The 11,777-nt window shown below is 41.0% G+C and overlaps 1 protein-coding gene across 4 annotated transcripts in view; it reads right to left on the reverse strand.

The window, feature by feature from the left end:
* Nucleotides 1-9,650, reverse strand: part of tcerg1b (transcription elongation regulator 1b (CA150)) — a 109,573-nt gene extending 99,923 nt beyond the window's left edge. For 2 of the 4 annotated variants that reach the window (XM_048543035.2, XM_048543032.2), the window contains exon 1: nucleotides 9,488-9,650. In XM_048543035.2, the coding sequence (XP_048398992.1) occupies nucleotides 9,488-9,600 (113 nt within the window). In that variant the 5' untranslated portion in view covers nucleotides 9,601-9,650. The remainder of the gene's footprint in view (nucleotides 1-9,487) is intronic. The other 2 variants (XM_048543031.2, XM_048543034.2) reach the window with 2 other exon arrangements.
* Between the last annotated feature and the right edge of the window lie 2,127 nt (nucleotides 9,651-11,777).

Genomic DNA, 11,777 nt, shown 5'->3' on the forward strand with positions numbered 1-11,777 from the left:
CAAGTCTATTCAACTTGGCAGTGTACGTGAGTGAAATTTTTGTGGAAGGAGCAAGCAAGCGAAATAAGTGACACCATAATAATATCAGGGAGCAAAGAAAAAACAAATACCGGTATTGGCAAAATCCAGATCAATGTGATCCTCTATCTTAAGCTCCAGAGCAATGCGTCTAATCCAGATAGACTGATTGTGCTATTTATTCAATTATTTGTTCTTAGGACACTTTTTAGGCGAAAAGCTTAACTTATTACCCATCTGTATATAATCCAAAGGCAGTGAGAGCCCATCATGCTGCATGACACCTCAGTCAAGTGTCATGGGTAGTGTATTACCTCCCTGAAGTTCACTTGTAAACTGCTTGGGCAGCAAGAACAACTATAGACCAGTTAGCTTAATGTCTATCACTGAGAATTTTACATGTTTTTAAACAAGATTCACTGAAATAACTTCAAAAACCTACCATTTATACATAGTGACTCAAAGTCAAGAACAGAATCAAACCCAGAGGTCTAATTAGGAGAACACATTTCAATGTGTTTGTGAGACTAAGCAAGACTATTGACAGGACAATCAATACAGAAAGCAAAGAGTTACTGCTGGTGGCGGCACAGTAGCTCAGTGGTTAGCATTGCACTCTCACAGCACCAGGGACCGGGGTTTCATTCCACCCTTGGGCGACTGTCTGCATGGGTTTCCTCAGAGTACTCTGGTTTTCTCCCACAGTCCAAAGATGTGCAGGGTGGGTGGAATGGCCATGCTAAATCGCCTGTAGTGCTCAGGGATGTGTCGGTTAGGTGGGTTATTATGGGGATGCACTTAGGATTGCTGTGGACTTGTTAGACAGAAGGGTCTGTTTCCACATTGTAGGGATACGACGAGTACTTTTATGACTGGAAGCTTGCATCCAATGGGGCTTAAAAATGATCCTTGGCTGTTTTTGACATTACTCAACACTTCAGACTCAAATCTAAGGAGAACCATTCAGAACTTTGAAGGTGATTCACCAATGGGCCAAATTGAATTAGCAAGGAACAGACTGTGACAAGATACAAACAGATAAGGTGGACCGAAAAGTGATAAATGAAATCTGAATTGCACAAGTGAGAAAACGCATTTAAGGTTAAGGAACAGCAAATAAAATACAAGTAAAGGGATAGTTAATCATGTGATAAATTCCTCAAGGTAGTGAGGCAGGATAGATAAAGGTGGTCAAAGGCCTTTATGGAAAGAATATTGTACTTTATTGGCCAAGGCAGGAATACAAGGGCAGATAACTGAGGTCAGAGCTGTCTAAAATGCTTGCTCCGCCCCAAGCTGCAATATTCTGTCCAGTTTTTGGCACATGATGGAAGAATGTGATATTCCAGAGAGAAGATTTACCCAGTGAGGTCAGATTAGCTATATTTGTTTCTGGTTGGTGTAGACACAATGGGCCAAACAGCCATCATTTTTGCCATATTTCTTGGATGTGCGAATGCAACTATCAGCATTTACAAGTAAACATTTGGCATGCTAATTCAGTGCATGGAAACTTTTCCATGTTTGAACATATGTAAACTTGAAGAAACTTAGTGGTCATGGAATAAAAGGGAGAGTAGGAACATGGCTACAAGTTGGTTGAGTGACAGGAAGCACAGTTGCTAATGGATATTTTTCAGGCAAGAAGATGGTTTGTAGTGACATTCCCCAAGAGTTAGTACCATACTTTTGGCAATAATATATTAATCATCTCAATCATGGTGAACAAGGGACAAACTCACCGTTTGCAGAGCACAGGAAACCTGGAAGAGTTGCAAACTGTGAGGTCAAGAGCATGGAACTCCAAAAGCAACATGAATAAGTTGGTATCAGAGATAACGAGAACTGCAGATGCATCCAGCCCCATACTTTGTTGTCATGAATAAATTGGTAGATTGGATGAAGAGGTGGCAGATGGGGTTCAAAACAGTGCAGTGCAAGGTAAAGCATTTTGCTTGGAAAAACATTGAAAGACAACAGAACATACAAGGTACAGTAGTAGGGGGACCTGGGTGTGTGTGTACAGAGATTGCTGAAAGTGGCAGCACAGGTTGAAAGAACCATTAATAATGCATACAGTGTCCTCAGCTTTATTAACTGTGACATAGAACACAAGGGCAAAAGGATAACGTTGAACTTGTATAAGACATGTGTTAGGTCTTAGCTGTAATATAGTGTACAGTTGTGGGTGTCACATTATACAAAAGATATAAAGGCACTGGAGAAACTACGGAAGCAACCTACAAAAATGATTCCAGGGATACAAAATTTTATCTGCGAGAATAGTGGGAGAAGTTTGAACTAGTTTTCTTGGAGAGTAAAGAATAGTAAGAAAATATCTGATAGAAGTTTACAAAATCATGAGTAGCTCAGCACCAGTTTCTTTAAATACGTAAAAAGGAAGAGAGAAGCCAAAATGAGCTTAAACCTCTTGGAGAATGAGGCTGGGGAGAAAAGGGGAACCAGGAAATGGAAGAGGAGTTGAATAATTCCTTTGTTTCAGTCACAGAAGATGACATTATGGTTACCCAAATTTGCTAAATATTCAAAGTGCAAAATGAAAACAGGAAATAAAACAATAACTGTCACTGCAGCACAAGTGCTAGGGAAACTCATGGGGCTAAAGACTGCTAAATCTCCTAGATGTGATGGAATGCATCCTCATATTAAAGGAAGTTGCTACAAAGATAATGGATGAACTGGTAGTATCTTCCACGAATGTTTAGATTCTGAAGAAGTCCCAGAAAAACTACAGACCAGTTAGCTTGATGTCCATCACTGGGAAAATGTGAGTGACTATTATGAAGGATGCACTTGTAATAGAGCACCATTCAAAAATGCGTAATACGATCGAACAGAGTCAGCATGGCATCATGAAGAGGAAATCATGCCTGACCTGTTAACTAGAGTTCCTGGAGGTGTAACAAGCAGGATAAATGAAGGGGAAGCCTTGGATGCAATATATTTTGATCTTCAGAAGGTGTTTACTACAGTGCTACACATTAAGCTATTTAACAAGATATGTGCCCAAAGTACAGGTGGTGGCATATTAGCACAGATAGAGGATCGGCTATGAACAGAAGACAGAGCAGGATAAGTGGTATGTTTTCAGGCTGGCAACCTATAACCAGTGGTGTGCCACAAGGATCAGTGCTGGGTCACAATTATTCACAATATATATTCATAACTTGTATGAAGTAAGTGAGCATACTATAGTCAAGTGTGCGGATGAAAATAAGTGGGAAGGCGAGTGGTTAGGATGACACAAACAGTCTAAAGAAGTATACAGAGGGGTTAAGTGAGTAGGCAGAAACTTGGCAAGTGGAACATAATGTGAAGAAGTGTGAAGTTATGCTTTTTAGCAGGTAGAATAGAGAAGCTAAACATTATTTAAAGTGAAGAAAAACTGCAGAACCGAGGAATTTGGAAGTCCTTGCCAAAGGATCACACAAAGTTAGCATCCAAGTTAAGCAGTTAATCACAGATGCAAAAGGAATGTTGACATTTATTTCAACGAGAGTGGAGCTGAAGCTTTACAAGGCACTAGTCAGACCACAGCTGGAATAGTGTGAACAGTTCTGGGTATCCTAACCAAGCAAAGATATACTGGCAGTGGATGGAATCCAAAGAGGGTTCACTAGACTGATACCAGATAGAGAAGGACTGTCTGAGGAAAACAAGTTGAGTATTGCTGATTTGTATTCATTGGAATATCGAAGAATGACAGGAGAAGTTAATGAAATGTTGCAAGGAGTTAGATGCAGAACGGCAATTTTGCCTTGTAGGAGAATTTACGACTAGAGGGCAAAATCTCAGAATCAGGCACTGTCCTTTTAAGACAGAGATGAAGAGGAACTTGCCTCAGACAATCAAACAATCTGTGGAATTCTTTGTTGGGGGCTGTAGAGACTACATCATTAAATATATTCAAGGCTGAGGTTGGCAGATTTTTAATCAGTCGGGGAAAATGGGGAAAAGGCAGCAAGGTCAAGTTGAGGATTATCAGATCGGGTATGATCTCACTAAATGGCAGAGCAGACGTGATGGGCTGAAAGGCTTACTTCTTATTGACTCATGGCTGAATAGAGTAGTTAGGGAGAAACAGTTTCTGCTCATACAAGGATTCAGAACCAGATGGCATTTGCAAATGATTGACAACAGGAGCAAATATGATGAAACAAGAAACATTGGCACACAGACTGCACAGCCTGGAAATATGGTTCAACTGAGGCACTGAACAGAGTATGTTCTGCATGTTCATTTTGGATATTAACAATGTGCAACGATACGGGGGAAAAGCAGGAAATTGACAGTGGATATGTTCATTTGAAGAGTCAGTGCAGACATGACAGACCAAATAGCCTCCTCCTGCACCCTAACACGTCTGTGATATCATTCAGCTGACAATGGACTGAAAAATGCACCTGCCATTATACTACAATTCATGCAAGAGTCATGAAAGAGAATTAATCCACAAAAGCAGGGATGCATGTCAGCTACAATTCAACAGCAACACGTTCTTGGCATCCAAAAGGCTTGACGAAAATGCACTTGTAACCCAGACAGCAATATTCCCTCAAAGAATTTCCCATCTTTAAATCTAAGTAGACAAGTTTAACCTCTATTCACTACAGCTACCTGAAAAGGTGGACAAGGTGGGTTCTTATCGCTATCTCATGAATACAGCTGAAATTCTGTATCAATAGACAAAACTAATGCCATAGAAAGACGGTGGTTTTACAGTTGTCATAAGTCCAATCAGTTAGAAGTGCCAGACAAAAGAGTACACAATATCAGGAGTGGAACTATCAACCAGCAAGGTTCCTTCCCTTCATCCACCTCTTTGCAGGTCATGATGCTCTCAGGTAGATGGAAGGAAATCCATAATGAAGCAAGATGACACAGAAATACCAACACCAATATCCTGGGTTCAGATCATTGGTATCCAACATTGATCTTCCTCTCTACAAGGTACGGTTCAAAACTGTGGAGTGTTTTCTCACCAATTACTACTGATTTCAAGTTCGCGAAAACTTCTTTTATTCTTTGGATTTTAACATCAATGGCTCAGTTGGCATTTTTTATTGCCCATTCCCAATTGCCAGAGGTGGGTGATGTTGAGCCACCTTCTGGAACCGCTGCAGTCCGAACAGTGTAGTCACATCTTCAGTACCGTTGCGAAGTTCCAAGATGTTGACACAGTGACAGTGAAGAAATGGCAAATATATTTTCAAGTCAGGATTGTGTATGACTTGGAAGGGACTGTACAGGTGATGACACTCCCATGTAGCTACTGCCTTTATCCCTGTAGATAGCACATTTCACAGATTTCAAAAGTGCTGTCAAAAGAGACTTCGTGAATTTCCGTAGTCAATCAATCTTGTATTGGTGGGGGAAATAAAGGTTGAAGGTAGATGGGAATGACTATCAAGCAAGCTGCTTTGTCCTGGGTAGTGTTAAAGTTTAAATGTTAGAGCTGAACACATTCAGCCAAGTGGACAGTATTCCATCTACTGACCTGTACCTTGATAATACTTTCAATAAGGAAGCATGTGTCATGTCGCAGGACTCCCTGCATCTAACCTGTTATTGTCACCATAGTATTTGCTTGCCTGGTCCCGTTTAGTTTCTGCTCACTTCCAGGATGTTGTAAGCACTTGGCGTCACACATGACCAATTGCTGCCTTGATGCCAAGCGCAGTCAATTTTATTCTCATGCCTTTGCTCATATTTGGGTCAAGACTACAATGAGCTGGCAATCCAAACCGAGTGTCAGTTAGCAGGTTATTGATGAAACTGGAAGAAGACAGCTATCAGTGATTGTGGGAACATCAAGAAGCAGCCAAAATAGTCATTTAACTTGATGCTTCTCGCTAAGAGTGCGCACTTTCTTTTGTAGCAGTTTGCAGGGTTTCATCAAGGCAGGAGGTATTTGTTGATTATATTCCTGGAAATCATAGTTATGAGTGTAGCAATTTCCAGTTGCACATTTCCAATCAATCCAAAACTCATTCCTAGCCAGGTCAAATGGACATGAAACTCCAACCACTAAACCTTCAAAACGATGTTGGCAGTATAAAACAAGTCTCACAATGCTGGCACTAATGTTACTGCTGAAAAGAATAAACAAGCACAACAGGACTCCAGAATAATGAGTAGTTCAAAAGGGATCAGTATATGAGATACAAAAAGAAAACCAACAAACAGCATGTCTCTTCTTACTCAAAGGCGCATTTTAGATATCAGATTTTTATTCAAGTATACATTCTAAGAAATGTTGCAAGTCAATATCATTCCAATAAATATTTAATGCATAATTTATCAACCTTGAACAACATTTTTACTTCAAATATTGTCTCCATGTTATTTTTTAATCCTCTCATTCACATCTCATCTTCACAGTTTTGACATTGTTGTAATACACAATTTAAACAGTTTGGTTCCCTCTTCAGGTTATTCCCTGCCAATACAGTAAGGAATTTGTAAAGAACAACCCCACATTTCTGCAGGACATTTCATAATCTCACAATGCCCCAAAGTAATTTATCGTCATTTTTGCTCAACTTAAATCATTGTTATCAGCAACACAGAAGCTAATTTGGGGTCAGCAAGATCCAATACATCAACATGATAATGACTGGATAACATCGTTTACTGGAGCCTATACAAGGTCAAATATGGGTTGGAATGGCAGAATTGCTCTGCACTTCTTTCAATCTTCTATATTTACTTGAGGGGACAAATGGAGTCTCAGGTCAAAATGTAATCTGAAAAGGTAGCACCTGTCATAGATTGGGTGTCCCTCAGGACTGCTAAATGTCAGTCTTAAGTTAAGACAAGTCTCAGATAGGAAACATGCCTCAGGCATTTACCACCCAAGATATGTGAAATTTGTTGAGTGACTCACTTTTCTCCTTCTGGAAAAAAGAACAGTTTGCGTGCCTCAGAATACACAGCAGACACTTCAAATTGTAGGGAATCTCAGTATTCAAAACCAAGGTTCTTTGCCAGAATGGCGAAGGCACAAACTGAGTTTCTATGAATGAAGAGGGGTCTTCAGTTTCAAAAAAGTCATGTTTGACAAGAAGATGCAGTCCTATTATGATACCTGATTTCCTTCATTTTCTGCCTCAGTGAAGGGTCGAGATTAAGAAAAAAAAAGTCTGACGTCTTTACATTAAAAACAAACAAAAACAGACTCCTTCCAGAATACCAGAAATCTGGATTCAGAGTCAAGGTCCCTTTCAATATTTCTGTCAAGGATAATGGCATTAAATCATGAAACGCCGCTCTTTTTAAACAGCAGATACTGAATTGTAAACATTTCTAAAACAACCTTACTGAACAGAGTAGCTTATTCTGTTGCTACTCTTCCTCACTCATTCATTGGATTTCAGAACAGAGTACACACATCTTCTACAGTGTGCAAGCTGGCTATCCACTTCAATGGGCATTATCTCTTCTTCAACACTTCATAATGTTTCATAAAATGTCGTGAATTCCTAAGAAGTCAGGACTGACCAAGACATCAATACTGTTCCAACACAAATAAATGCTGAGGCTTCTCATCATCACAGCCTCTGCCACCCTACTTTTGTTAACACTGGTATTTATAATATTGCTCTGCTGCTTCCCCAGTTTTCACCCCAGTTTCAAATTGCCCCACAATTTTATCTCTACCAAAATTAGATCAGCTTCCTGTTTAACCTCGTATTTCAATTATCTCAAAATCATACATTAGATACTAATCTTCAAATATTACACTCACATCCACATTGTACTTTCATTCCAAATATTCCACAAATCATCATAACTTGAAACTCTCATGGAACATATAAGGTTGGCTACCTTGGATTGCTGATTGAAACACAAAACAGGGTTCCTTCTGTCCTCCTGGGTACAGGTACAAGATCACATGGCACCGGTGGGAGTCAAAAAGCAAATTTCATCTGATATCCTGGCTAGTATCTATGCCTTCACCCTCATTAAAACAACATATCTGGTTATGTATCTGACAGCTGTTTTGAGAACTATATATGCTAATTCACTGACAGTAAAGCACTTCTACTGTGAGCATAAAAGCCACAATATAATTCCAAGTTACTAAGAAAACATTTTGATTTAGCAGTTGTACACTAACAAAAATATGCTAAGTCCAGTGACAGTTCATTATGCTGATTTTGTGTCATACTTCCTGCTTCTTCAGATTACTTGGGCCCCTCATCAAGATTAGAATAAAGAAAATTAATAAACTTCGTGACACAATCAGTCTCAAATCACCAACTGTCATAAATATTGAAATTCCTCCACGTTTTCTCCAAGTGCTCATCTTGCAATATATTCCAGTACCCTAGCAGGGTGTCAAATACATGTGCCAAGGATCTTTTGCTGGCAAACGATTTTACAAACAAGTAACTTCAGTCACCAACTGACTGAGGTAAGGAAGTTAAACAAAAATAACTTACAACTTATGTTTTACTGTTGACACCAAATAAGCAATTGACAATGCCAAATATTAAAGAAAATGCAATGACATTCAGCCCCGATGAAGATCCAATGACCTCTGAACTTTGCATAAGCAATTAGCAACGGGGGATGCACATTACTGTGGATCAACAACATTGTAACTTAGCCTAGATCGAAACATTTCTACACAGTTTTTGTTTGACTTGAATTTACACTGTCTGAGAAGATCAATATTTTCTTGATGTGATGTGATGTGATGATGTGATGATGAGATGATGTGATGTGATGTGATTTCACCGACCGATACACCCCCCTCCCCCCCAAAATTTCTTGCCTTGAGAAAAGGGGGCACCTGTGGCATAGTTTCTGGGAACGTCTAGGCCAGAAGGCCAGGTTCATATCCCATCTGTTTCAGAAGTGCCTGAACAGATTAATTTGAAATAACAAATTGTCCAGTTATCCATCTCTAAGTACACTGACAGGCTGCAAGGTGTTACAAAGCAGTCCACGGTCAAAGAGCTCTCCGCATGGCCCCGTACAAACATTCTGGTTGCCTTTGGATGGGAACCGCGTGATAAACGCAAAAGGAAGACAAATAAAGTTACGGAAATACTCGAACGGGCCTTCTGAAACGCCCTGCACACCAACCAAAAGAGAAAAGTGGGGCACGGAAGACAATGCAGTTAAAGTTTTAAAAGGGGAAGGTGAAATGTGAATAATTAAACATGGCTTCTTCGTGCACTACCACCACTTTGTACCCCGCGTGCAGAGCCTCGGAGCCGGGGCAAAAATAACCAGAGCTCGCAGAAGGAAAGAGGGGAACGAGCCCCGTGTCCAAGGACAGCTGCCGCCGGGAGGAGAGAAACTCTGTGTTGGAGGGATATCCGAATCCCTTTCCCTCCCCAGCAGGCCCACTCCAGCGGCTCAAGGCCTAGCCCGCTCTGGGAGAGAAGAGACCGATCGAGAGCTCCGGAAAGGCGAGAGCTCAACCGCCGACACCTACCGGGCCTGGTTAGAGTTATCCGTGTTGGGTTTCGGCTGCTCGCCGGCTCCGTCCGCCTGCGCCTGACCCGGGTGTAACAGGCCATCCTGCATCAACAAACCCACGTCGGCCATGATAGGGAGGAAGCGATAGATCAGAGGGGGGGGGAGGGAATCGGAACCGCTGCTGCCTCCCGCTCAACTGAACCGAACCTGCTGGCCAAGAACCTCCTCCGAAGACCCGCTCGGCATGTCTATTGGGTATCCTCTTCACATTCTCGCCTCCCAGTGGTTAGACTGCCTATCACTCAAATGACGTCGGTGCAGTTCCGGACTTTTTTTTCGCAGCCAGCAGGTTGTGTTGCAGTGCTAGACAGGAAGTGATGTTTGTCTAAGGAGCTCAGAGCGTTCTTTGATCCAGTTCATGTGCTGCTGTGTGGAGAGAAAAATTGATTCGTTTGTAGATAGTCACAGCAACCGAGGAATTAAGTTGGTGGAAAGTTAATCAATAACCTCCTGACCCGTGTCTTCAGTGTGAACATAAGAACTGAATCGAGGGCAAGATAACCATGAGGTTAGGATTGGGAATCATGACTGAAGGGATTGATGTTGGCCAGAACATTTGAAGAACATGTTCATGAGTTACAACAGTTATTCATTCCTGCCTGGCATAAAAAAAATAAAAAGAGGAAATGCAGCTCAACCCTGGCATACAAAAGAAGTTAGGGAAAGTATTAAGATGAGATGCATAAAATTGTTGCAAAAAGCAGCAAGCTTGAAGATTGGGAGTATTTTAGATTTGGCAAAAGAGAACAAGAGGTTTGATTGGGACAGTATATAGAGTATAACAGTAAAATTGCAGAGAACATAGAATTGCCTGTAAATATGGGAGGAAAAAAATTTCTAAAGTCATGTAAATAATTAAAAATGGTTTCTTCATGCACGACCACCACTCTCTCCCCTGAATGCAGAGCCTTTGCTCCGGGGCAAAAGTGACAAAAGCTCCCGGGAGCGTGGGAAATTATAGTGGGGGACAGATATGTCAGAAGAGTTAAACACGCACTTTGATTCTGTCTTCACCAAAAAAGCACAACCTCTCAGAACTGTCAGGGAATCAAGTATTTCATGAGAGAACAGAATTGAAGGAAGTTATTATGAATAAGAAAATGATGCTGGGGAAATCTAGGTGTTATTAAGGTTGAAGCTTCACAAGTCATCATCCACATCCTAGAGGACAAAAGGAAGTGGCCTTAAAAATATCAGACAAAGTCAGAAGGCACACAACACCTACAGAGACTTATCATTTGACACCCCACTTATACTGGTTGTATGATCTTTTGATCTCTCTACCTACAAACTCTGAAGATGTTGGGAACTGCAGATGCTGGAGAATGCAAGATAACAAAGTGTGGGGCTGGATGAACACAGCAGGCCAAGCAGCACCTTAGGAGCACAAAAGCTGACGTTTCGGGCCTAGACCCTTCATCGGAAAATTAGACCCTTCTAATGAAGGGTCTAGGGCTGAAACGTTAGCTTTTGTGCTCCTAAGGTGCTGCTTGGCCTGCTGTGTTCATCTAGCCCCACACTTTGTTATCTTAAACTCTGGGTCTGTGTGCCCTGCTCTCTCACTACACCTGATGAAGGAAATGTGCTACAAAAACTATGTGATTCGAAAGTAAACCTGTTGGACGATAACCTGGTGTCGTATGACTTCTCAGTTTGTCCACCCCAATCCAATGCCACACCACTTTCTTAGATAACAAAGTGTAGAGCAAAGTGTCTGCGAAGCCTCTTCTCAGGATGCCTAACCCGAAGAAGTTACCCTCTGCCCTCTGGAGCTCTACACTTTGTTATCTTGAATTCTCCAGCATCTGCAGTTCCCATTATCTCTGATACAATTTTAACCACATCACTTTCTTTCCTGTTTTGATAGCATCACCTTGATAAATTGTTATGATCTCTCTACCTTAATTAGTTTGTACAGTTTTGAATTATTTATTACACACACACACACACACACACACACACAGTCTCTCTCACTCACACAATCAAAAACACAGAACCTGTCTCACAGAAACACATACACCATCACACTTTTTCACACATTTCTGCTCTGTCTCTGTCACACACACACACACACACAAATCTATGAGGTGAATCATTTCATCCAAGATGTTTGTTTATTTACATTCCATTTCATTAAAAAAAAACACACAATTTGTAGTCACAGTCAGTCAGTGTGGGATCTTATAAATTCCAGCTTTTGGAATAAAATCAGCCTGATTCCAGGTTAAAACTCTGAGACAAATTCT

The sequence above is a fragment of the Stegostoma tigrinum genome, chromosome 13 (genome assembly GCF_030684315.1).
Source record: "Stegostoma tigrinum isolate sSteTig4 chromosome 13, sSteTig4.hap1, whole genome shotgun sequence".
Taxonomy (NCBI): domain Eukaryota; kingdom Metazoa; phylum Chordata; class Chondrichthyes; order Orectolobiformes; family Stegostomatidae; genus Stegostoma; species Stegostoma tigrinum.